This window comes from Scleropages formosus, chromosome 7 (assembly GCF_900964775.1).
Source record: "Scleropages formosus chromosome 7, fSclFor1.1, whole genome shotgun sequence".
Taxonomy (NCBI): Eukaryota; Metazoa; Chordata; class Actinopteri; order Osteoglossiformes; family Osteoglossidae; genus Scleropages; species Scleropages formosus.
The window spans coordinates 7227841-7255621 of NC_041812.1; the positions used below are offsets into that span (position 1 = coordinate 7227841).

General features: G+C 42.6%; 1 protein-coding gene across 4 annotated transcripts in view; it reads left to right on the top strand.

Annotated features, from left to right (window-relative positions):
• Positions 1 to 3575: 3575 nt before the first annotated feature.
• Positions 3576 to 27781, top strand: part of efr3a (EFR3 homolog A (S. cerevisiae)) — a 97150-nt gene continuing 72944 nt past the window's right edge. The window contains exons 1-2 of one of the 4 annotated variants that reach the window (XM_018757793.2): positions 3576 to 3855; positions 4383 to 4502. In XM_018757793.2, coding sequence (XP_018613309.1) covers positions 4493 to 4502 — 10 coding nt within the window. In that variant the 5' untranslated portion in view covers positions 3576 to 3855; positions 4383 to 4492. The other 3 variants (XM_029253389.1, XM_029253390.1, XM_018757794.2) reach the window with 3 other exon arrangements.

Below are 27781 nucleotides of genomic sequence, written 5' to 3' on the forward strand. Positions count from 1 at the left end.
CGACGGCCAGAGACAGGAGCGGGCGTTTGTGGAGAGGTGGCACTGATCTGGGTGCTGGAGGGATCTGCTGGGGCTCCAGCGGTTCTCCCTTTATCCCCCAGAGGTCCCAGATGGATAAACCAATATGAAAGTGAAGCGGGTGAAGGTGATGAGCTCCATGGGACAGGGGCCTGGGTGTACGTCTTCAGTATCCCTCCAACATGAAGGTGCAAATAAGGCGTTAACAACTCCTGGCTGGGCATTAAACGACCGGTGTTCCAGATCTAATGGGTATTGATGCAACATGCCTGGGATAAGCCATTTCCTTGCTTTTATCCAAAAAATGATAATAATTTCAATTATTAATCCAACACACGAGGTGTTCCTTCCATGGTAGCTGTCAGATGTGGAAGAGTCATGCCATACACTACATTGTTAATATCTTTATGATATCTGACAGGCTGATGTGCAAAACAAATTTTCTAAGGGATAATAAAGTTAGGCAAGAATAGGTTGCCATGGATACATAAGATCGGAAGCATGAAGGGAAATATTGCTTTAGTGTGTGTTTTTTCTGCTGCCGCTCTTTACCATACACTGCAAGGGTACATACTGGTGTCTTTCTCATGTGTGGCCCTTGCTACTTGCCCATGAATGAGACTTATATAAAATGAAGACAGCTTTATGTGGTGTATTTTTATACAGACAGGGTGTATTTAGGCATTTATTTAAATCCATATCCCTTTGATTTAATAGTTCAACTGTCACAGTGGTTGTAATTTTGTCAAAGGGTTGCTGGCTATTTCTGCCACAGTGAAATGTGCTCCTCAGAAGAGCTTCTCAGTTTAATTCACACATTCTCTGTTCCAGTTCAAAATGTGCACAGTCTGCCTGAAATATATTTACAGAAATAGAACGTCAAATTAAGTATGAAGCTCACGGAGAAAAAGAACACATCGGGAGAAATTAATTTTCTGCCGAAAAGATTAACTTAAGCCATCAGTTCGTAGCAAGATGCAGGAAAAAAGCCACGTGAGTCGTATTGTTTATGAAGGAAAAGTTTCCTTTTAATCCTTTCAAGGGTCATGGTGTGAAGGACAAGCTTGTTATGTAGAATAAATGTGTAAAATGTGCCTATTGATTGTGGGCTTAGTAAACTGGAGTGCTGAAGAGTGTCATGGGGCTGCAGGGAAGCCTTGGAGCTCCTCTCCATCATGAATCCCTTTCACTCCATAATGCCGGCAGGCCCTTTTGGTGGTCTACATTTCAGCGGGCGATGATTATTCATAGTTTGAATCCTTCAAGGCCGGTGCTTTTTAATCTCAGAGAATGGCCCAGAGTCAGGGAGGCACTGAAAATGTGGGAATGTCTATTCAGGAACTCCAGCAGCCTACTTTGAAGTTAATGTCATTTTACCCCCAAGGTCATGGTGGTCTGGTTACATTTCCAAAGGACTGGAAAAAAGGAAAAACTGCCATAGGATCTCTGAAAAAAAAAGGAAAAAAAAAACAAAGCGTAGACAGAGAAGAGGATGGTAAATGAGACTCAGTTAGGTCCCTGCACAAAAAAACACCTCTTTCTTCCAAAGGACATCACCCTAAAATTTAATCGCTCCAAATAAACCGCATTTTTATTAAATTTGTGTCTAGAGGAATTAGCTAATAATAAAGTTGGTTTTATAAATTGTTTCTTAACAAGGAAAAAACATCATATTATTACTGTAACTAAGCATTTCACAACCGAGTTAATGTTGAATTAAAATATGCCACCTGGATAATAAGCATGTAGAGTATGTGGGAATTTTGCCTGGCAAACCTTTAATCTCTTGGTGCACAGCAGAGCTGAGCTGCCACAGATGAAGGGGTTGGTAATCAGACTATTTTTCATAATAACACAGAGCAACCCCTTCTTTCAAGAATTCTCACTGTGCTCAATTGCACAGCTGATTTCCACAAATTATTTAAACTTTAAGCACAGAAATCTTTGCTCTGCGTTAATGTGAAATATTTCCAATAATTCAAGTGGAAGAAAGGAAATATAGCTCAGCTTGTTACTGTGCAGTATTTCTTAAGGCAAATTAATGTCCAAAATTAAATGAAAATGAATTCACCAGGCAGGAGGGATGCAGTGGCGCAGTGGGTTGGACCAGGTCCTGCTCTCCGGTGGGTCTGGGGTTCGAGTCCTGCTTGGGGTGCCTTGCGATGGACTGGTGTCCCATCCTGGGTGTGTCCCCTCCCCCTCTGGCCTTACGCCCTGTGTTGCCGGGTAGGCTCCGGCTCCCCGTGACCCCGTATGGGACAGGCGGTTCCGAAAATGTGTGTGTGAGTGAGTGAGTGAGTGAATTCACCAGTGTCCGGAATCAAAGAGCTGATCAAGTCAATTCAGCTTTGCATGATTGCCAAGGGGGGTGCAGTGGCACAGCGGGTTCAGCCTGTGCCTGCTCTCTGGTAGGTTTGGGGTTTGAGCCCTGCTTGGGGTGCCTTGTGATGAACCATCATCCTGTTCTGGGTGTGTCCCCTCCCCCCTCCAGCCTAGCTGGGTTAGGCTCTGGCTCACTGTGACTGTACTTGGGATAAGTGGTTTGAGAGAGAGAGAGAGAGAGAGAGAGAGAGAGAGAGAGAGAGAGAGAGTGATTATTGCTCATAAGTGAGGCCCCCCCATCTGTTGAGTTTCATAGAAGACTGAAGCAATGCATATAGGACATATGAATAATAGAATATATGCATTATGAAAAGAGGGGATGTGGTGGTGTCAGCTGGTGCGGCAAGACTGGGGTTTGATCCCTGCTTGGGGTGCCCTCCAAAGGACTGGCATCCCATCCTGGGCATGTCCCCCTCCCCCCTGGCCTTGCCAGGTACAGCTCAGGACAAGTGGCTGCTGATGATGGATAGATGCACACACACACACACACTTTTGGAACCACTTGTCCCATATGGGGTCGCGGGGAACCGGAGCCTACCCGGCAACACAGTGTGTAAGGCCGGAGGGGGAAGGGACACACCCAGGACGGGACGCCAGCCCGTCGCAAGGCACCCCCAGCGGGACTCGAACCCCAGACCCACCGGGGAGCAGACTGTGGTCCAACCCACTGTGCCACTGTGCCACCGCACCCCTGGATAGATGCATTATGAAGAAAAAGTAATTTCAGTAAAATTCGCAGAAACTGAAATTTTACCTACTTTTTTTTTTTTAGAACAAAATTGATCTTACACATATGAATGTTTAAAACATGCCACTTCCTTAACAAAGAACCTGTAGTTATTACCCTAGATCTATCTAGCGGAACGATTCGTAGGGTAAAGACCTGCTTAACTTAAGGACGTTACAGATGGGATTCGAACCCACAACCTCTCGAGCCAAAAATAGCAGCGCTAAGCTGCACTACAACCAACCCGCCTCAGTAGCTATTTAACCACCGCTCTCTGACCAAATTCATGTTTTTTTTTTTTTATTTAAATTCAAGAACTACTTTACTTACACTCAACCATAAGGTAGAACTAAGCACGCGCATGTGTCGTCGAAGAGCGGCGCTGTGAGCGGCACGTGAGCGCAGCGCCCTCAGGTCCGAGCCGCCGGTGGGCGGGGCCCTCCTTCCCAGCAGCCCCCACTTCCTCGTTTCACAACCACACTGACAGCACTGACATCAGCGGAACGGGGCACCCTTCACACACCCTTTAGGCGCCGATAGCCGCCTATCCGCGTCCGTCTCGTGCAACTGTATGGCCGAATGTCAGTCTCGCGCTGGTCTCCCGCTGACACACAGGGCTCGCGCGCGCCGGATCGCGCGTCAACCGTGAGCGGAAGCGCCAGCTCTCCTGTAGGTGCGGAGCGAAGGGGCGCGCGCGCACGCATTTCCGCGTCCTTCTCCGCCTCAAGGTAAAATAGGCTTATTAAAAGGGGTTAATCCTCGCAGCGTAAAGCTGTTTAACATTAAAACCCGCGGAGAGGGTCCGCGGAAAGCAAACTGAGCCGTTGCGGTGGACCTGCGTTGAAGCGACGTGACGTGTTTTGACGTGCGTCGAAAGTCTGACTGAGGGTAACCTGTCTGTCCTGAGGCGTTTTTGAAACGGTGGAACCGCTGCTGCCGGCGCGTGTTGACGTAAATCAAATGTACCTCATTTTGTCGCCTCTTGAAACGGTGTGACATGTTCTGACACGTATGGAAATAGCTTGTCCATTGGATTGGGAAAGGGACCCAGACTAGACTAGTAGTGTGTAGCCAGACAGGGCTGAGGAGTGCCGTTGATAGAAGCCAGAAGGGTCATCATGTTCATCTCGTCCTCTGGTCCCAGTGAAGCCGCCATCCCTCATACCTACCTGTGCTGTGCTTGAGTCTGTCTGATAGAAACCTAGGCTCGTTTTATGTATTAATTAATGCGTGTTTTCGTCCTTCGATCGCACAGTGACCCCTGAAGACCCCCTCGGCGCCAAACTATGAAGCAGTGAAGGTGGCCATCCTTGGTTCGAGTTTAGGGACGGCAGCGTTTCTGACGGTCAAATCCAAAAGCGAAGGATGCCAGCTGGTAAGGTGTTCTCCCTTTCCTCAAGGAAAGCAGGCTGGAAATGAGTCAATTTAGGGTCTTTTCGAATGCATCCCGTCATTAACGATGTCTCTGCTGCACTGGAAGGGTTGAACATCCTCGTTTGGTGTTCAAGTGTTTTGCGACGTTCAATGTGCGCGAACAGCCGATGACTCAAACAACAGGACAGGCCGTCTTCCCAAAACGCCGTGACTCGTGAGCGCTCCATGGTTGAAGTGTTTTCCATTTCATTGTTCTCTCACGTTCATACTACTGCACTGCTTATATGATGAAAGCCATTTCTATGTAGTATAACACTGTGCAGTTGTGGAAAGTTTTGTTGACGGTTTTCAGGATGCAGTGTAAGAGCAGCTTATTCCCCCCCCCCCCCAAAGTCAGCTAATTCATCTCTTTTCTTTTACCAAATTCTATCCCAACAGCTCTCGTGTTTTTTGCTTGAGCTGAACGGGATTAGGTTGAAACATTTTTAGGAGGATTTTTATGTATGCGATTTACCCATCGTAGGTAATTTTTGGACACGTTCGTAAGATCTCTGGCATGATTGTGTCATGTCAGACAATGCCAAGTCAGTGGTTAAGAATTTCATGGATGGATACATCTCAGGGAACTGTTTGGAATATGCTTTTAGGTTCTTTTATCCTCTTTTTTAAGTAAGTATTTGAAATAGAGACCATGTTGGATCTTTTCTCTTCATAAGCGGGATGTCTTTGGATCCCATTTCTCTGAAATTTTGCTTGGTTTTAAGCTTGGTTTAAGCAGTTGCCTTAGTGTAAATATAAGTAACATTTCTGTTTTTGGATGCATGTTCTGTCTGACATTTGTAGTATTTCTTATAGCAGTCACAGACTATACAGTCATTAAAGGAAATAGGAAACAGTTAAAAACAGGCACTTGGCTTCCTGTTCTGTTAAGGTGACCTGTTTAGTTCACCTTATTTTTCCTTTGTATGCAAATAGGCAGTGAAGTGAAAAGGAATTAGTCAGAGTAGTTGACTTTCCAAAAACTCATTGAATTCAAAGTCGTTGCTTATGCTTTGCTGCTTCTAGAGCTTTCTGGGAAGCTGTCATCCTTATTCTACTTGAGGAGTTCTGTGATTCATCACTCTTTAGTTGTAGCTTTAGCATGTTTTTGCATATGGTGCCCCATTAATTTGCCTGAATGCCATTACCTCAAACTTCTTTGGTGAAAGATGTAATGTTTAGTTATATCTGATCTTCGTGAATCCACTATTGCAACTGTCTGCAGGAAATTGATGATTTCCTGGTCAATCGTGAGCCCCAGTGAAAGTGTGTTTCACTCTTTCATATGGCCATGCCAAAGTGTGCCATTTCCTAAGCCATTTCATAACCCATTTCCTGTGGTTTGGATTCTCAATCACCTCAGGGGGCCTTGTTGTCATTGTGGCTAACAGGTTATTGGCAATCTCAATACTTGCCTATTTCCCCAGTCCCCTTTGTTTAGTCCCCTGTGTGGTGCAATTTCATCAAATTGATGCTTTTGTTAATGTTTGCCATTAATTGCGGGCCAGGCTGATGGAGCCCTGTGGATTTTCGTAGTGGTTTCGATCTCATTGTTCTGTCTCTTCTAGAATGCACTAAATACAAACATTCATTCAGTTGTGACACTGGACCAGTTTACCTGCTGGTAGCCGCACAATGCCTGTATGCTGTAGATTAATCCTGAAATGTTAGATTAACCAGTTACAACTCGCTTTGCAATGTCAAAATTTTGGCTGCGATCTCAGTGAAAAGTTTAGACCTGGTAAATGTGAGCAATACTGAATACTGGGATGAATTGGGCAGAAGAGTGAAAGAAAGCAACACACAAGCATCTTGCATCTCTGGGAACTGCTGCAGAAGAGCTAGGAAGACATGTCAACTTGTTTACTGATCAAACTTGTAAACTTGTTTGCCCCCACATGGCATTTGGTTACCAGCAAGTGGATTAAAACTTGTAACTATTTTATCCTGATCGTCACACTGATTTTAAGCTGTTATGCACCAAAGTGTGTAAATACTATATATGTTGACTCAGCTGTATCTTCCCTTCCCACATCATAGCATTGGTTCTAGCTTTCATCATGGAGCCTGTTGCTCATATGTAAGTGTTTTGCTATGAATGTCATCATTAAAGAATGCTTTTTGGATGTATAAAAAACACAACAGTGGCATTGCACTTTTAAATGTGAGGTCATCTTGTTCTTACTAAAACTTCTGAAAATGTCCAACGATCCAGAGATTAGAATGAAAGCCCAAATACTCCTGAGGATAAAAAAGGTTAAAATCAGCTTGATTTTCTTCCAGCGTTATTTTTGCGCCTTTCTTACCCAGTTCTTTGTAAGTATGCAAGAAGAGAACAATGGTGCTCAGATCAAATACAATGAGGGTAAGATGCTTTGCATTCAGTTTTCCTAAAACCTTCAAGTGGCTTGAGCATTAGAAGCTCTAATGCCAGTTGTGTGTGGCATTAGCTCGCTACTCCGTAAGAAATGCGCTTGATTTGGAAAATAGCTGTAGTTATGTGGCCATTCAAGTACAGATTCCTATTACTTTACCAGTGCAAGACACAGGCTAATATGACAGGTGTGGAAGTTCTCTGCCTGAGAGGATTTAAGATTTTAGAGAAAAATAATTTTTAGTAACTTTAAGGTGGACTACAGCTTTTCAGTGTTTCTACTTTAGGTTAGATCATACTAATTCATATAGATGGACGCTTATGAATTGGTGCTTCTTATCTGAGGGGTATTTTCAGGCAGGGGCAGGAAGATCTCATCCATCCTCTGGCGTTGTCCTGCAAGTAATGGAACAAGTTCCAAATGCACAGATGGTTAGGCTTCCCATGATGCATCACTTCATTCACAGGTTTTGCTTTGTTACTGTTCCTGAAAATTACATTTTGTGAAACCCAAAGCTATCATGTCATGACAGTGAAGAGCTATGACCTCCTGAAGGTAATTTGTTTGCATCTTTTGTCTGCTTCCATCACTGTGGGGGACTGAAATCGCACATGTAAATAGCCAACAAGTGTATTCATAAGATATTTGCAAAGTACGCTGCTCTGAATATGGGTTTAGGGAGAGGAAACAATGCATTCAAGGCAATGCTAAGCTGTAGACCATAGAAGCCTTGAAATTGTTGCAATTGAAGCCATTATAGTCACAATTGTACCAATTGTGTTTATTCTAAGATTAATAATGGTTTTCTTTACGGTTTGCAGGATGTCTCTTCGATATTCTTAGACCGTCAATGTTGAGTCGTTATGTAGAAAAACGAATGTTTCTCTGTTGTTCAAAATTGAGGGGATAGATTTCCAGTGGTCCTTGCCAGTTTCTGCAAAGGAAGACTTTCCTTTGTTTATTAGATTATTTCTTTGCTAAATGTGGATTAGAATGACATTTTCGTTCCGTTGAACTACCCAGTCTAGAGCCAACCTTTGATTTTTCTTCAGTATAATGTGTAGGAGAAAATAGAGTGTGGAATGTTTTAGGAGCATGTTGAAGGCTTCGATGCAAATGGCTTGCACTTTTTCAAAGCTCATGTCCATTTCGATGGGCGATACTTCGTATGCAATCAGAATGGACACACAGGCCTGTGGGAGTGCACTCAGCCTTAGGCTGGCCAGCCACCCCACATGCGTTCTTCACTCCTCAGATACAACACAGATTAGTGCTTGCAGAGGAAAAAATTCAGCCCACAGTGCAGCGTTGAGTCTCACCCGCAGTCTCGCACAGTTTCAGTGCAACTGTCACTTCTGTGACATTAGCTCTAATACCACTAGACATACTGCACTTAGGCTTGGCCTGAGTAATTTTACATCTTTTGCATATTCCATTCCAGTAAAGTCATAGAGAGGTTTTCTAGAGTGGTCAGATATGACCTAATCTTGAAGAAACAATCCATTTTCAACAATAATTAAAGAACAGTGTAGTGCTTTCCAGCCTACTGCTTCCACTGTCAAATGGTAATTTCAGAAATGAAATAATTAAAAATTATTTCCAGACCTGTGCTAAGGGAATTTAACTGGGGTACCTGATGTTGGAATTAGGTTTTGTGTCAGATTCGTTCTCTTATGGGAAAGAATGTAATAAATTTATTCTCAGAACATCTGTCAAGTTCATTGGAAGAAAAGAGAAAAGTGTAGCTGTTAAGTGGGCAGAGTCTGATTACTTTGGATGGGTTTGTTAGTCCACTGTATCAAATTTCAAGGGAGTGGTTTTATTAATGCTGTACTTTTCCATAGATGCAGGTTTAGAATGTACACACTCTGTAGTGTCATGAACTTTAGTGAGATGAATTTTTCTGGAGCAAAAATGGCTCAGTTTCATTGGGTAGAATGCTACTAGCTGTACAAATCAGACTATGGTGATGTAGTTTTTTCCGTCATTTGCATTTATTTGACATGTCACCAAAGCGACTTACAATGTTAAGGTACGTACAATTATTTACCTATTTATACAGTTGGGTAATTTTACTGGAGTAACTTAGGGTAAGTACTTTGCTCATGGGAACAGTTGGAGGTGTTACCTATGATCTTTGAGTCTAAAGACAGCAGTTCTAATCACTATGCTACCAGCTGCCCACACATACTTCTGTCTACTTCTTGTTTACTTTGTGTTTACTTCTGTCTTGGCTGGGTAGTCTGTGCAGTAAGGTTGAAGACGTTTTATGTAAATGTCCAGTTTGTCCCGTACAGATATGACACGGTTTGAAGAACATGACTGCATTACTTTGTGTTTTGCGAGTTGCCACTGTTATGACTGCATATTATTTTAACATGAATTTTAGTCTTTTCTCCTCTTAGTCACTTTGGACAGAAGCATCTGTTAAGTATCTCCATAATGTAATAATGTGAAGGAACTTAATCTCTGAATAGATTATAGTGTAATCTGAATGTGTGTCTGCAAATCAGTTTGTTCTCAAGGAAAAAGGCTGATAGTGCCAGGATTTCTGGGTTGCGGAACTCTTTGTTCGCCAGTTTCCTCTCTTCTCCCTCTCGCCTCCTCCCTTTCTTTGTCCATCCAGGTCTCCCCTAATTACGGTGGAGAATCCTTTGTGTGCAGTCCCCCATCGGCCTGGTTGCCGTTTCCTCATTGAATGGCTGCCTGCCGGCTGGTTTCCCGTGTCACCTGCTGTTGGTGGAGAAGGCGGCCTTCTGGTGGGCTTGTTAACCACCATTATCCACAAAGCTTTCCCATCTTCTATGGCCTCTTCAGATTTCTTGTTTTTAGTATTGTAACTGTTAAAATACTTTGTTACTCAAAAGCTCTCTGTCGTATGGCGGATACCAACCCTGTCTATGCTGTGATATAAGGAAAGGGTTGAAACAGGACCACTAAGCTACATGTGACTGTAGGAAGAGGCCAGGCTGGCACAGTCAATAAAGATTCTTCACCATATGTGGATGATACCTGCATTTTAATAGAAAGCAGTGATTAACTTGTATTGTGTGGTTTTTGTTTTGCTTGAAATTTTGCTGAAAATATATAATCTCTGTCTGACTCTTGGTACGTGTTCCACAGCTAGCAGAGATTGAAATGGGCCTTTGTGACCTTGGATACTCTATGAGGCGCTCTTCCCACTATGCGTGGCTGTGTAGTGTCATGCTTCCCTTCCTGGGTGAAGAGGGTTCTGCGTAGGCGATGGTACCGGGAAAGCAGGAGACATCCTGCCTGTGAAATTAGATTTTATACTCCAGTGTACCTCCTGAAAATGCAGCATAGTCACAGCAGAATCTCAAAAGACTAACTATTCAAAGTGCTTTTTTTTCCTTAGGTAAACATATGGCAGTAATGGAAAAAGGCAAACAATTTGTCACTTTTCAGGAAACATGAGTGTTCATGTGTTGTGGAATGAAATTTCCATCTAAAAATAGACCTAAGTTGCAGGAGCATTGCTACATGTTGTTGCTCAAGTGATCCCCCCCCCCCCCCGTTCCTTTTTTTTTTTTCTTTTCTTTCATCTGTTTTGAACCTGTGAGGTTTTTCCCATATGGGGGAATCTGGTTTATTTTCCGACTCTGTGAGACTCAAGTTGTTAGCGTTTTTCTCAGCACTTGCACTATTCCAATTTTAGGCCTCGGCTTAGGAGTTAAGAAAAGTCTGTTGTGTAACAGCACCCTGGCTTCACGTGGAGCGGCAGTTGGGCTCTGTTTTTCATCCTTTTCCTTTTAGGTTTGTTCTAAACCCCAGCGTAGGAGTTCTCTGTCACAGCAAATTTGAGTTGCAACAGAAAGTTTAGATTGCATGTAGTCTCACATTTTCTGCTATAGTTGCTCCTGACTCACTGTGCAAAACTTTTTTTTTTTTTCTTTTTCCCCCCTGTCTCCTGTGTTTTGATTTGTTTTCACCTCTTGGCTCTCCTGATAGCTTAGTCAGAGAGATGTCCTGAATGTTGTTCCCATCTTCATCAACACTGAAAACCTAGCCTAGATCTCTGTGAGCATCTTTTCCTCCTTAAATGGGGTTAAAATAAGTCTTACAGCCTGATCATCTTATTTTGTGAAAGTGCGGCGAATGTGTGGTAATTTAAAGGTAGTAAAGGAACCCCTCGTTGAAGGCCTTATGGTGTGCAGTCTGGATGATTATCATTGCACTTTCATCAAACTCTCATGAGAGCCTCTGATCCTTATTGTTTACCTTTTTTAACAAAAATCGTTTAATATACAAATATGTTTGTTTTATAGTGAGCCTCGTATGACAGTTTTGACTGTGAGTGCTGAGTGACACAGGGTCTCTGGATGGCGGCTTGCTGAGAGGCAGCAGTGAGCTAGGCTTGAGGCTGATGCATTGCCTCTTCCTGCCCTGTCGAGCAGCTCTGTGGGGAGAGGGAGTGTGAGATGAGCAACTGGGTACCTGCTGGGCTCTCTGAGCTCTGCCAGCCTGCCTTCCGCCGGCAAGATGTAGTCGTACTTCACAGTTATTGGTAGGCTGCCTTTTTCTGTGTCTGTAGCTCTTTTTGGGTGTGTGTCACTATTGGCGAGTGTGTCAGAAAAAAGAGCCCACAACTGAGGGTACCTGACTGTCTGAGCGATACAGCCCTCCTCACAGACCCTCCCCACCAACACCATAGTACATTGTGGTAAGTGCTATAATCCCTGCCTTTTCCAGAGTGCCTTCTTGCTCCTTTGCACTCCAGTATGAGTGTGCAGTCTCGCCCAAAGAGAGGGAGCAATATGTCATCGGCCAGAGCTGTGCAGGAAGTGTGGCAGGGAGGGGACTGCATTGGTTAAAAAGGTGGGGAAACACTTCTCCCACCTTGCAGCTGCTCTCAGTCAGTACGTTTATCTGGAGAGCTGCTGCAAATAAATTAGGATTGTCCTCCAAATAAGTGAAAGACTTTTATGGGCTGTCTGCAGTGAATCCTCTTCTGGACAGCATGTCCTCCCTGTAACAGCTTGTTCTTCACAGATACTTCCCTTGCGATTTTGCCTACCTGTAACTTTGCCTGCCTTGTTAAATTTTGGCAGCAGTTAATTTGTTTGGAGTGCCTCTGTTTGTCTGCTGTTTATTAGGGCATTTTCACACCTGCCATAGCCAGACATCCATTCCACTTGTTTTTCTTTAAGCTTTTTCACCCCTCTCCTCTGTTTGTGAACCAGCAACAACCACTCAACAATCTTTTGTTTTTGCTTTGTAGATGCAGAGCATGTTTGTCAAAAGTAGCTCCTGATCATGGTGAGGGTCCTGTTGGAGCTTTTGTCATGGCTGGTCCCTTTGGTGCCTCACAGCTGCTATGGTGGTAACATGGCAGCTCAGCTGCTGTACTCCTCAAATCCATTCCTGGGGAAAATTTGAATTACTGGTTCCAGCAGAAGATAGAAAATGAATTTGAAAGAGTCTAAATTTGGGCTAAGGCCATGTGCAGCATAGGTTGACTATTCCTGCATTTGTTACATTGATTTATTTAGCTGATGCTTTTCTCCAAAGTGACTTAAAATCTTAAGCTACCGATTTTCACATCCCAATTCATTGAAGTAGGGTAATTTTTACTAAAGTAATTAAGGGTAGCTTGTTCCAGGATGCTACAGCAGGAGGTGGAATTTGAACCTGGGCCTTCTGAGTGCAAGCTCCAACCGCTATGCGACCTGCTGCTCCTGCAAAAAAATATATATTTAAGCAGAAATTCATAAGGGAGAAAGAAATTCACATATCCATTTGTTCCATCTCCACACTATGTCTGAGTGTGTTGACATACACAAGTAAAGCAGGAGTCGCGTCTGCAGCGGAGAGGCATGTCAAGTTTCTGATAAAGATTTTCCTCAGCAGTATGAGGCTGTTCACATACCGACGGTCACTTTGGCAGCACAGCACTTACTTTAATGTGGTTTGCTGTCTAGCTGCCGTGAGGAGTGATTGGCTTACAGAGATCTCACATTTGATATTGATGAGCTGCCAGGACTCTCACTTTACAGGCTTTATTAGAATTTGTATTATGAGCTAAGTATTTGAAGGAGAAGAACTGGATTGTGCTCGGTTGAATTTATCCTGGTGGTTTGACTTAAAGTATCTTCATCTGGAGCGGTTTTATGACCCTGCTCTCAAAATGTATATCTGTGTGCCTTTGTATGTGAGATAGAGGTGGTCAGAATATGACATGAAGAAATTATTTATAACCTGTTTTGTATGCATCAATGTGGCTACCTCAGTCTTCTCTTTGAGTTGCATCTTATTTTTGTAATGTAGTTCTGCCTTTATATTTTTGCACACAGAGAATTATGGCTTCCCATAATCTGGACTCTCTAGGAACTGCATGTGAATGTGTTCATTCCTGATCAAAGAGCCACCCTAAGCTTTAAGAAAGTAATCTGTGTGATTTTGGCCAGAAACAAACGGTTAATGCACCTCTTGTGATCATAAGGCCCCCACATATATTGGAAAATGAAATGCTCTGAACATTTGACTGCATTTTTCAATTCAAATGTCTCAGGTTTGGTGATCTTTTCATCAGTCACCCTTAAAAAAATTCTTAGCAAACACTTGTTAGTGCTTCATGTTTGAATTCCAAGTCTAATTGGCTCAGCAAGTCCCTTTTATACCAGGCTGTGTTGGGTGGCTGTGGAAGCTTTGTTGATATATGTACTCTTTTTCTATGTGGGCTGTATGATTTTGGTTGCATGATTGAAATCCCTCCACTATTAATACGTGGAATTCCTTGCCTTTACTGCTTATAGGGGGTAGCTGATGCCAGTGGCAGATAGGGAGTTGATGAAAAGGACCTGTTATACAGCATTAGCGCTGAACTCTGTTCTTTTGTTGACTAAAATTAAATACGACTCATGCCTCTAAAAAGGAAATCATGGCATTCTCTTAGGAATCCCTTTATTGGTAATGATGTCTTCACAACAAACTATCACCGGCGAGTGGTACAGAGATGCAATGTACAGGGCTGCGCCTCACAACGCCTGGGTGGTACAAAAAAATATGGGTTCGATCCCTGTTCAGTTTGTATCGAGTTTGCATGTTCTTCTGGTGTCTGTGGAAGTGTATTCCAGGTGATTTGGTTTCCTCCCGTGGTCCAAAGACATGCGGTTCAGGTGAATTACTGATACTAAATTGCCTGCAGTGTGTGAATGGGTTAGTGACTGTTTGCGGTGCTACCATGCGATGGACTTGTATTCCTTCCTGGGTTTACCCCAATACCTTGCACCCAATGCTTCCGTCATAGGCTCGGATTCACCGCAACCCCACTGAGGATATGCGGTTATTGAAATTGGTTGGATAGATGAAACATCACAAAATTTTAAGTTGCTCTGGCGAAAAAGTGTCAGCTAAACAATTGTAAATGTACAAAGCTCTGCATCAATTCAGTTTTGCAGATGCACATAGAGGTAAGAGTATCATCGTTGTAAAGTCAAGCAACAACAAAATGGCAAAATCAGAAGGATCAGTTCTGGAAGTCAGTATTAAACTGGCCTTTTTTTAAAATTTTTTTTACACCAGACATCTTACAATACACATGGACACATCAGTGATGTAATGCGGGTCATGGGGCATTTTGGGTCTTTGAACATCAGATATCCTCGCCCTGGTGACCTGGCTGTGGTTGATCAGGCCCTGACCCGTGAAAGTCCAGGTAGTGTTGCCCTGAACCCAGTGCTCATCTCTTGAGATACACAGCCTTGGTAACAACTTTTACCGTCTTCCTTCTCTTGCCACCTATGATAACATACTAAAGGCCCCATACAAAGCCTCATTTTCACTAACTTTCTGAAAATGCATACAAGTTTCTGTTAACATAAATGAATAATACAGTTTAGTCTCTCCCTAAAATATTTAAAAGCACAAAATCTGGTATAATTAGAGCTCTTCATAAATGGGTATTTTGGGCAGTTTAAGATCAAATTTTAATCCATGGAGGAACTTTTAAGGTCTTGTATCTTCTGTGTTCTTTGCAGTTCTGTTCACAGGGTGTGATTTGGTGAGGCAGATTACATGGTAAATAAATTGGACCCTGAGGGTTTTTTGGTGTGTGGGTGAAGGGGGACATTGGCGGGGGGGGCACAGTGGAGGTTACAGTGTTTGTAGTTCAGATAATGAACTTCTCATGATGCGCTATCGGCAGGAGACCCACTCACGTTTTTGATAACGACTCCATGCAAAGTTTAAATGTGACGTTGTGGAGACTGAAGCGTCTGCTCACAACCACCCAGGGGAACAAGGGAGGCTCTGTTCCATGGCAGCCTTCTGAAGATTAACAAAATTCCAATACCTCCAAGTTTGCTAAACAAGCTCCAATTAAACACCTATGGAGGCGTGCTCAGCCTGGCTCCTGTGGTGTTTGTGCGTTCCTCCCTGCATGCATTTTGGTGGGAACATGTCCGATGGTGTGAATGGACACAGTGGTCATCAGTCAGCACACCACTTGTTCTTCAGATTCTCATAATTGATCTGTTGGAGTCATTATGTCAGTTACTGTCAATTATAGTTACATTTTCAGGGTTAAGCAGAAACCCTGATCCATTTCTCTTAGGGCTTGTCTATACACTTTATTATGACGTGAACAAAAGGCAGAATCAAGCCATTTTTGATATTAGTATATTATATTTCATAGTACACATATACAGTATATCTATATTAGTCATATTATTAGTCAAAATGTGCTTTTACGCAAGGATTTAACCTCTCAAACACAAAGAGGAAGGTCCTAAATAAGGAGCTTTGAGACCAGAACAGAAATTTAGTGTCACCATAGCATAATAAAACTCCAGTTTTACCTGAATTTTTAGTGTGTTTGTTTGTAGACCCTTATGTATTAGTGTTCTTTGGAGCAGTTGTGGTTGTCTAATAGTGCCTGCTTTTGAAAGAGTGCCCTCTGTGGAGCGGACACTGGAACACCTTTTATTAGCACTTTTGAACATCAGACGTCTTCAGAAAAGCAGACTGAAAGGACCAGAGCAACTCATCACACTTTGGAATTTTCCGTTTATTTATTTAGCAGACGGTTTTCTTCAAGACTCCTTCCAATGACCTCTGTGTAGTGTTATCAGCCCACACACCTTATTCATGAAGGTGACTTACACTGCTAGATACACTACTTACAGTGGGTCACTCATCCATACATCAGTGGAACACACGCTCGCTCTGTCATTCACACACTATAGGTGACCCTGAACAGCATGTCTTTGGACTGTGGGAGGAAACCCACAAAGACATGGGGAGAACATGCAAACTCCACACAGACTGAGCGAGGGTCAAACCCATTTTCTCTTGAACCACCCAGGCACTGTGAAGACAGCAGTGCTACTCGCTGTGCCCCCGTGCTGCCCCACTTAATGTTGTTGTTGCAATTTTCAGCTCTGGAGCACTAGGTGCGGTAGAGAAAACGAATTGTCCAGGCCTTCGATTTCATTGTTGAAGTTCAGATCATCTTTACGTCAAAGTTTTCTTTAGTTGCAGTGTATCGACTGCTGAAATTTGCACCACTAAGCTGTTTCAGGGCCGAGTTCATTGTGTTCATTAAAAGTTCCACAAGTCATCCAGTGATTTCAAATAGTCCTTGGTACATGTGTTTGCCTGGGGAGTGGGCTTTAATATTTGCATTTATTTCATATTTTAATAATTACCTTGTGATTGACCAGCATCCTGTGGAGTACTCTGCCTCATACCTATCTTCCTGGATAGGTTGTAGACCATCAGGACCCAGCATTGGAGAAATGGTTACTGATAACTAAACTGGAATGTATTCATGTATTTACAGTAATTGTTTTTCTGTTATGGGACCTGAGACACACCGTAAGGTTTCAATAATGGCAGGAGGTTTAATTCTTTATGTACCAATGTCCAGTGAACAGTTTGGATTTTCATTAATACACACACACACACACACACACACACACACACACACACACACTGTCTGGACTGCTTGTCCTATACGGGGTTGCGGGGTACCGGAGCCTAACCTGGCAACACAGGGCGCAAGGCACCCCAAGTGGGACTCAATCCCCAGACCCATGGGAGAGCAGGACCCCCTCTCATTAATTCACACTGTAGCAATTTTGGTTTGGAAGATGACCTTTAATATTTTACAGTACAGAGTCCTATGAATATAGGTGTCAGTTGTGACTTTTCTTTTGGGACCTCTCCATATCATTGTTGCCCCCCCCCCCCCAAAAAAAAGAGAAGAAACATGTTTTGCTCATTTGATTATCTACACAAAACTTCCATTCATGCCACTGAACTAGGGCACGCCTGCCAATGGGTTAGTCAGCTCCTGAAAATGCACTGTGTGTAATTACCACTTTCTGAAAATTCACATTCAACCAGGCATTTTTCAAACTGCTGCTGACACCCGAGCTGTGTCAAGCTTACAGAAATCTCCCTGTGAAATAGAGTTCCATTGAAAATGTATTTGACAATGCATTTGAAAAAGCAGTAGAAATTAATTGTACACTGTCAGTCATATCCTTGCAATATTTTAATGTTTGATGGCTGTGTGTGAGACTTTTTTTTTTTTTTTTTTTTTTTTGAGGTTGCATTTAAGTTTTCATTTTCTAAAATCTGCCTAAGAACACTAGATTTGGATGGATCTTGGAACTTTTCTTTCCGTTTTCAGCCCTGATTGAGATGAGAACTCTGTTTGGATTAGAAATAGTAATTATGTATAATTCCCTACACCCTGGCAAGAACAATGTGCTCCTCCACTTGCTGATCCCACTCACGAAGTTCCCAAAATCAAAAAAGCACTTTGGTTGGGATGTGGTGGAATGAGCTCCCTCTCTTGGAACTGCTGAATCCCTTTTGACATTCAACAAGGGTCTCAAAACGCATCTGTTTCAAACCTGTTTCTTCACTAACAGCACCAGAAATTCATATGAATTTGCATCTCACTGTCCATCGAGATAATCTTCATATTTCTGGTCTGAATCAGTGCCATAGGCTCCTCCTTACTTATGTAATGTGGGACTGAAAAAAAAAAACGTGCTTTGATATTTGTCTCCATGTAAAGCTCTTTGCCCGCAGTGTAGTGCACTTATGTTCACTCTGAATTATGTGTTGCTTTGGAGAAAAGCACCTGATTAATGACTAAATGTAATGTAAACTGGAATTTTGGTGTTACTCCATTAATTAAATTGTACAATTGCATAATTGTTTGCTGTGTTTAATTAACCAGTATGAATTTTGTAGTTGTGTTTTGCCTGGTGAGGGATTCCTTCATTGCTTGGTAGATATGCCTTCAGGAAGACTTTCCTTTCCTAGGCTGTCAGGCTGACATTTAACCATCCACCATTTAGACATGTAATGGATCATTCTGAATTATCATGATCAAGAACTACACAATTGACAGACATGGGTGTGTATTTACTTATGTTGTGGGTTACTGATTTTTATTTAGCCTTTATTTATTGTCCAACAGCTTAGTGGACTGGAATAACAGGTTTTTACATCCTCTTCGTCCTAGACCCTGCCACAAGGCTTCCCAGTTGCATTTCTTGTTTCACTAATTTATATGTTCCTGAGCTGGTTCGGTGGTAACGCTTCAGTACATTACTACAGAAGACCAGTTGGCAGTCCTGCTCTTGCACTGCTGTCAGTGTTTGAGGCTGAAGGACACTGAATCAATTGGAGGGGCAAGATTAATTGGATTTCTAGATTTTGTTCTTGTGCTGTTTGGCTGTCATGAAAGGTTTTTTGTTGCCGGTCAGGAATATTATTCATGGTTTATTAATGACTCCCTAAGCATCCCTGCAAAGTTGCCCCCTCCCTGCCCTTTCTGAATTTTAATTGCCTACCACATGAAGCCTGGGTAATCTCTCCTTATCAACTATCAATGTGTGAGCCGTTCTGAAATGAGAGGCATGGCAGAAGAGGTGGCAGATGTTTGGGTTTATCTAACTGAAGGTAGGCGTATGCTCTCCCTGGTATGGCAGCCACGGGTTGACAGGAAGTTGGGCTCCGCTCCTTAGGCTATTGCAGGATGGGAATCGAATGTGCTGGAGCTGTCAGACTAGAATCAGGTAGACAGCTTTAATAGCTTGAAGTGATTGTTTGGAATTTCAGAATGCATGTGGTAGGTCTGAAAGGCAATGCACAGAGTGGGTGTTATTTATATTTCATAATCAATAATATCAAAGAACATAGGAGTGTAAGAGCGTGGTTTCCTGTGTATGAAATTCTGGTTATTTTCCTAAACTGCTGGTCTCCCTTAAATGAGCATTATGGTTTCATTGGTCTGAGCTTTAAGAGCATGTGCGCTTGTGATCTGAGGTGAGCCGTTAGTGGTGCGGGTTGGGTGTGATGGTGTGTTTGCAGTCCATCTGTGGCTTTTAGTGCTCTGTCTTGAGGGCATCCACAAAAGCGCCCTTTCCATGTTTACTCAAACAGCTGAGATGAGAGCTCTAAACCATCTGGCCAAGTAGTCATTCTCTGTCATTGGCCTGACCTTCTGCTGCTAAAACCATCAGTACATGTAACCCCCCCCCTTCCAGGCGGGTGGCCCGTCGGCAGGAGTTTCCCTCCTAAATTGCCAAAGCAGTGTGGGCGTCCAGGCCGAGGCCCCGTCGCTCTCGCGGTCTGGCAAGTGCATTGTTTACGGACTTCATTATCCACTGATAACGGCACCCGCTGGAAGTCATTAGCGGCACCATTAGGGTTTGCTCTGCCAGAATCAAACTGTAAATTACAAACCCTTCTTAGTCAGGAGATGGAAGGAGGGAATGACCTCTGCTGAAACAATTGTGTGAGTGGGGATGCAGCACTGGGAGGGATCCGATAAGCAGGCCAGTAGATGGGCTCCGCATGGGCAGTTTAACAAGGTTTGTCTAACACTTTTTTTAAAATTTAATTTCCTGCAACACAGTGTTCAAGATCAGATGACTTGTGTACCAAAGCTTGGATTCTTCTTTCAAAGAAACAAATTGAGGACCATATTTTACAGTATAGTAGCAGAGTGAAGATCCATGTCACTGGGTACAGGAGTGCCATATTGCTCATGGTGCCTCATAAGTACATTTGCAAAATTTTCTTTTTTTTCCTCAGTTGATCTGTTAATTTGCCCTGCAAATGTCATCTTTACGTTAATATGTTGTGCATTTTTTGTGACTTTCAGTTTAAATAGTAGATTATGGTAACGGTTTTGGATAATGGCTAGGTAATTGCAGTTTGACCTTTTCTGTACTGCTGATGGAAGTAATTTGGTAATATGCCTTTAGCTGCTCTATATATATATATATATATTTTTTAAAAAAAAAAAAAAAAAAAAAAACTGTTCCTGCACTAAGCCTTTCTTTATGTGTACTGGGTCATCATGTCTCAAAGCTGCTAAAAATGTTCAGAGATTTTTCTTTGCATTTTCCAATTAGAATTGAAATTGTTTGTTGTGGAGGGAGGAATAAGAGCTGTATTTATCCAGCCACCTGAAAGATGGCAGTATAGTGGACCTAATTGATTCATGATTTGTTAAATCAAATTAATTCCGTAGAGGTGTTCATGAATGCTGAACAGTTCGTCATTAAGAAGAATGTTTATGAATTAATTGATCAACAGTCAGTATTGAAGGAGTTTTTGGAGATAGTGTATTTTTATTTTCCAACATTTTCAATTAGTTTTAATTCAAATGTAGGTTGAAGTTAAGTGTTTTTCATTGATTTCTGTGTCTGAGATTTTTACAGAACCTAATCAGTAAATTAAGCAACAACTATTAAGGTTTTTTGATTGTGACTTAGTGCTTAAAGATTAAAATCTATTTTCGTGCTGCCGTTTGAGTGCTATGCTACGAAGCTGTAGTAAGAGTTGCTATATTAATCAACATTTATTGTCTAGTCCTTGGTAGAAAAACTGTAACAACATGGTCTTCCTTTCAGCTTTGTGTTGAAGAAAATGAACCCAAATATCTCATAGTTTTCATTCGATTTATTGCACAAGAAAGCTAATTACCTCCACCGTCAGTCCTTAGACCCAAACTGGTATTTCTAGCACCTGTTTATTAGTCTTTTAAGAAAACTGCTGCTATCTCCCTGTCTTAACATATGGTTTTTTGATGCACCTTGTAGCTCTGGAGATTGTGGTACTTGTGGTCTGAGGGATTAGAGATATCTGAGAGGCATGGAAGTCCTTTTGAGACAAAGGACGCATCTATGTAAAAAGGAGGGCACATGAGATAAGATGGCTGAATCAACACTGAGACTTGGGGTCTCTGATAAGGCATAAATGAGTGAGCAGAGGGCTCTTCGATCTTCACGGTATTCTCTGACCATCAGTTCTCCATATAGACTGGACCAATTGAAGTGCTCGTAAAAGGTCAGCAATGGCTCATTATGCTGGAAATCGCACAGGTCCAGATTCAATGGTAAAGATTAAGCTATCTGATTGACACGGGTATTTCAAGGACACTTTGATCCATATTTTGGTCAACCTCAATGTCCTTTTATGGAGAAACAGGAGAGATTAACACAAACCAAACCACAAAGACTGCTCACTTGTTAAACCGGATGGAAAAAGTCATTTTCTCACCATACTGGATACCAGCTTTCCTGAAATATACGGTGCACTTTTCGGATTAAGATTTATAGGTCATGTTCTATTTTTGAACATGGCCTTCATGGTTTACCAAACTAGAAGCCATAAAAGGCAACACTCAAGGCTGCTGAATGAGCAGAGTGACATTTTATATACAGTATCTGTCATGTCAGAGGCTTGATAAAGCTGCAATAATTTGAAGCCCGACTGTGATTTTCAAAATTGCTTTTGGTGATCTCAATTTACGCCGCTATACGCACACCCCCAACCCCAGCTCTACATCTGTTTAGCATTTCCCTCCTCCACTGAAAGTGAATTAATCCCAAGCCAGAATTTCATCTGTCTGGCATCTGAACGTTTGACCCACAGCAGTGCTTTACTGATGTTAACATTTTTTGCTACTGTAACTTAATCATATTTAACTTAACGTTTTAAACATTTTGATAATTTCATCATTTCAGTGCTTTTTTTTTTCTCTTGTAAGATCTGGACTGGGTGTTTTGTAGCAATCATCTGTTTCTTCATCTATACTGATTGTAATAGTTTACATGCAGTTTTTTTTTTTTTTTTGTATATAAATAAATTAGCCATGCTTTTTCACTCAATTGACAGAATCTGCTTTGTAGCTAGGGGGTGCGGTGGCGCAGCAGGTTTGACGGGGTCCTGCTTTTTGGCGGGTCTGGGGTTCAAGTCCTACTTGGGGGTGCCTTGTGACGGACTGGCATCCCGTCCTAGGTGTGTCCCCCTCCAGCCTTACGCCCTGTGTTGGCGGGTTAGGCTCCGGTTCGCCGCGACCTCACTTGGGACAGGCGGTTTCAGTCAATGTGTGTGTGTGCTTTGTAGTTCTTTGAGGTAATTGCTTCAATAGAAACATTTGTTTCCAGGTTCCTTCATAAGACTGTTTACTCATGGCCGGTGTGATCTGTTTCTGTTGTAAATTGCTGGAAAGCAATTATTCTGCCAAAATTATTAAAGGTGTCTTCAGTTTTAACAGAATAAAGTCAGACTTGTTTTCTGTCCTAATAGGAGGAGTTCAACTTTTTTGTGAACTCTACAGCTGGAGAATAGTCTCAAGGTTCATACAGGTTTCATATCTGAGGTGAATTTCAGAAATGAAAATGTCCAGCAGTTTAGGATTGATTAATTTAGCATTGATTAATGATGGTCTGCATAAAGGAGAAAATACACATTTACATTTCCATGTTTCTACATCTAGGGGCAGTTTCAGCCCTTAATGATCTTCCCTCTTGTGCATATATGAGCTGAATGAGTTCTGAATGCCCAGTTATGTTGTACACCCACATTTCTTTCCTATTTATAATTTGTCCTTTATGGTTGGCTTTGCCTCTATCGACTGCTGCCGTTTATCTGAATGTTGCCTTTGAGTCAAAGGCGCCATGGAGGTCATGCCGTCCAACCAAAACACATTATGACCTTACCTGACTCACGAAGCTGCAGGAATTAATCAGAGATGCAACATGCTGTAATTATTCAGATTAGACCTTAAATGGGTGGCAGCACACGTGGATTAACAACTGGAGAAGTGCAAATGGTGCATAACGTTTGATACGAGTGCTGATGAGCGAACCCTCTTGTCTGGTGGGAGAAGGCCCCAGAAGGATGAATGACGTCTTAATTCTTCGCAATCTCATATGCTCAAAGGCACAGAGGTCAGCTTCCACATGCATTCCTTGCAAACAAACATGTTTGTTTTATGTGTTCTTGTCCATTTTTATAGTTGAACCTTTAGCTGCATTCTACCTCTCAACATGTGTGCAGTCATTCAGCATAGACAATGATTAACATTTAGCAGAAAATTTTCCTTGCAGCACATTCTAATAAGTGTTGAATTGTGTAGAACCCCTATGTATACAGGAGGTGGTTTGATGCTTCAGAGAGAAGTATCATAAATGAATAAACAATGGTTTATTATGCTGTGGAAGCTTAGGGTAAATAAAGGTCTGAAGATCTCCTGTTCCCAAATGAGGGTTGTGATTCTTTTTGGCATCTGTCACTACTGGAGTATTAAGGGAAGCACTTGTTACTGTTTTGGGGGGATGTAGGGGGTTTGAACCATCTGGATGTTTGACCAGATGAAAATGTGGTGTCAGAGGTGAGTTTGAACCTGAACACTGGTGACGTGCTGATTTGACTGCTAATAGGAGACAAAGGCTTTTTAGGTCAACCTACTCATTGTTATGGCCTATCAGTGAATCATTTTGAATAGCCTGAAATATGTATCGCGTTTAATACACACAGAGACTGAAACCGCTTGTCCCAAGGAGGGGTCACAGCGAACCGGAGCCTAACCTGGCAACAGAGGGCGTAAGGGGGGAGGGGGCGCACCCAGGACGGGACGCCAGTATATAGCAAGGCACCCCAAGGAGGACTCGAACCCCAGACCCACCAGAGAGCAGGACCCAGCCAAACCTGCTGCGCCCCCATGCCTCCCCCCTCCCCGATGTAAATATATTTAAGTGAAATTTTTAGTTGTTAAAAGACACAGCACTTGCTTATCTGCGCCATTTAAAATTTCTACAGTGGGAACATGTTACACATCTAATCCGTATATCAAAACAGCCGCAGGGGACTCTTGGGTGTTTACTGTATGTTTCAATAAAACGAAGTGTGCTGCTGTGCTCTTTGAAAGAATGCTAAATGATGCAGGAGGAATGAATCTCTGTAACCAGTTGCCAGCCAAGAAACCTGACTCCTGTATTTACGAAACTCCATTTCCTCTAAACCATTTTGAATATTTCATTATTGTCTTATTGTTTCTGCCTGAAGATCGAGAAGACTGAAGCAATTTCTTAAGTTTTCAAAATTATCTCTTGCCGTCTGCCCATTCAGTAAAAGCCATCTGGAGGCAATTTGGGAAGTAGACTGCTGCCAGTGGACCTGTCCGGATGAATCCTTCCCCTCCAGGTAGTCTTTCTTGCTGTTTCATTGGAGGTGGGATATTGTATAGGGCCACCTGATACGCACTCACTGGAGGCTAGTAATGAAGAAACGGGCAGGCTGTTAATTGGTGGCGTTGACATCCTGCGGAGCCATCCGCCTCTGTGTTTCATTTGCCAGTTGCTGCCTACAATAGGTGGAAAACACCTCTGCGGTCTCAGGGATCCAAAGGAGAGCCAGCTGTCTCTTCCTTTGAAAAGCTAACATGAGGAGATACATACGGGTTCCTCGTTCTGAGGCCGATACAGTCTACAGGTCCAACCAGGCTTGGGGAACAAGATCCTGGAGTTTTGGTAGGTTGGCTGAGGATGTGTTTGGAAACAGAGGACATACTTCAGCTCAAATTCAATGTCTGCAGTGGACTTGAGGTGATCTTCTAAGATGTTGGAAGCACCTTGTAAGGTTTCTGGGGTGTGCTCCTGCATGATGATCTAAGTCACAAATGTCATTCTCTTGAGTGCTTCATTATGAGACTTTGACTGTTTACTCAGTTGTATCACTGTTTTCTGTAGTTGCGTAATTTGGAACGACAATGCAGAAGTGCACAGTCTGTAGTTATCACCTCTGCAGATTTCTTAGGAACACTTTTTGCAAGCAAAAAGGAGAGATTGCGTGAATTAATGATGTACTTGTTCAACTATATTCTGAGTGAAGGCTATCCCAAATGCGGATGTGCTTACAGTTAATAAATAAAGAAAATTTAAAAAGAAATGCATGTAGAATGAGATTGATTTTCTTTCACTATCTCTAGATAATGTCTGTTGGAAACTCATTGGTTTCATGCCGGCAGAGTGGGTTAGAGATTTCTCAAGGCTTAGTTGAACCTATTGTTCTCATGGAATTTTTAAATCAATAAGACTGTGATCTGCTCTACACAGTTTATTTTGTTGCTAGAGTATGAGAGTAAACTGCAGTTAATTTATATTTGTGTTGCTGTGTCTCTGAAACTGTATTCCATTCACAGGAGATTATGATTAAGTATCCTTTTGATCTCGGGGTCAAAACCTTGGTACAGGGTCATGGAAAATTCTGTTGTTTCGTACCTCAAGTATAGCTTCTGTTGTCAGTTTGGTTTGTTGTTTATTCACAGGGTTCTGACCTGGAGCGTTTGTCTACTATGTGTCTTCAGGAAGCATTTCTATACGCACTGGGCTTGTTATTGGACTGTCCCTTTTCGATGAGCAGCTGGTTGCTGTGATGGTCCATATTGAAGGTAGCATGTAAAACCAATAGACGATGATGCAGAATGACTTTGGTGGGACTGGGGAAGGGGAATTTTTGAATTCTGGTTTTGTATTCTGTGGACAGGTGTTACCGTTGACAGCTGGTTTAGATGGAAGACGGCAGCTGGAGCCCGACAGCTGTGGCACGAATCCTGCTATGGATCCCAACAGCTCAAGCTTCTGCTAGTTACTGCAGATGTGAAGCTGCAACAGCCCCTTGTGAGCTCCACAGCTCTGCTGCTGCTGTTTCCCAGTATTTTTCCCAAGTGTGATGTAATGCTAGCGCCATTCTTGCTCTTGCGTTCAGTCTCTGCGGATAAATTGGAAGTGCACTAAAGTGGCTCTTCTGCTCAGTACCAGATAGATAAAATGAAATCTTAATTATAGCATACTTCCACTTGCATGATTTAATTGCGAGAGACATGGATTTAAAACTGACAGCATGTGTGTTTGTCTGGGGGGTTGAACTTCACAGTGATTGGCTGTAGATGCTGCGGTGGCAATGTCTGAGCACAAAGCCCATATCAGGTGGCAGAGGGGATCCAGTTTCTGCTGCTGGCTACACACTTACTGTCTCACTCTGTGTGTCTCTGCACAGTTTGTCTTGAATGCTGTTCAGGATCTGCCCAGCTGCAGCCCTCTGTGTGTGCGTGTGCGCATGCGTGCGCCAGTTAATTGATCTGAATTGCGCCGGCTGCTCCCCTACTTGTCCTTGAAGCAGTCAGGGGACAGGGGACCAGAAATGGGGGTTGGGTAACTGAGAGCTTCCAGCAAACCTTGCTGATTTGGGACAGAAATGAGAACCCCTCTAGGCTCCCGCAATCCTTCTGCCGTCTTGCAAAGCAGAACAGTGAGGGCAGAAGAAAAAATCCGGCTCGCCGTCCCTCCATGTCACTGAATAGTTAATCATCTGTTTCGTCTGGGTGCGTTTATCACCTCTTTAGGTCCAGGAAACACGTTGTTCAATAGCCAGGGCAACAGCAGCTAGACCACGAATTTGGCAATGTGCAGCAACTCTGGAAAGTACTGCGGACGCTGGAGTTAAGGGAGCAAAAAAGTGATTATGTGGCACTGTCCCCGATACAGCACGTCACATTGTAATCATGAGGAGCTGCCTTTAGAAACAGCCCAAAAATTAGTTCTGAGGATGAAGGTTTTTATAATCCATTTTAATTTGCACGCAGTTAGATCTGTGTAATGTTTACCCTCTCGATCGAGGCCTTTTACACTTATTTCTGGATCCCTACATGTGCCACTGGGACAGCTGAAACACTGATTTTAACTAAGGACCAGTGAGTCTCATGAGCAGTTACAATTCTTGCAAAACACTGGTCACATTCACATGATGGCCATGTCGTCATAGCATAGAAACCATCTCCTTGAACCGCATAGGTCTTGCTGATCCCCTGTGGGACAGTAATGTCAAGTACAGAGACTGTGGCAAGACCACATGAAGTTACAAAGCAACTTGGGATATAATGAAACATGGAAGCAATCCACTAGCTACATCCCAACTGGACTCCTGTGCTCCTCCACCTCTGCTTGCTTTATGGTCCCACACACAAGAGTTCCAGAATCAAAAGCACAAAGGTTTTCTGTTCTGTCTCTGATGTGGTGGAATGACCTCCACCTCTCACTTAGAACTGCTAAATGTCTCTTTACATTTAAGAAGGGTCTCAAAACTCTCCTCTTTCGGACTCACTTCTCCCCTGATCTTGTAAGTGCACAATAAACATGTACTTGTTTGTGTGCAATTTTTAAAGAAACTTTTTTTTAACTATGGAAGTCTTTATGTAGTTGCTCTTGTGATGTGTACTAGTTCATGTGATGGAATGTGACAAATTGACTGTACTCTATAATCACATGTCCGTCTTTTTTAATACTTTTTTTTTGGTGATACGTACATCTCTTTGGAGAAAAGAGTCTACTGAATAAATAAATGTAAATGTTTCATGTGGTCCTCTGTCACCGTTTTGATAAAAATGCACTTCAGATTTGTAACTAGTCTTTGTGATAATTTACATTCCCAGCCAGGGGTTTTACCTGGGGTTGAGAGCCAGTAGTACTCAATGGGGAATTATCACAACCCTCCGAATACTGTTATAGTCGTGTGGCTTTTAGAGTGGCTC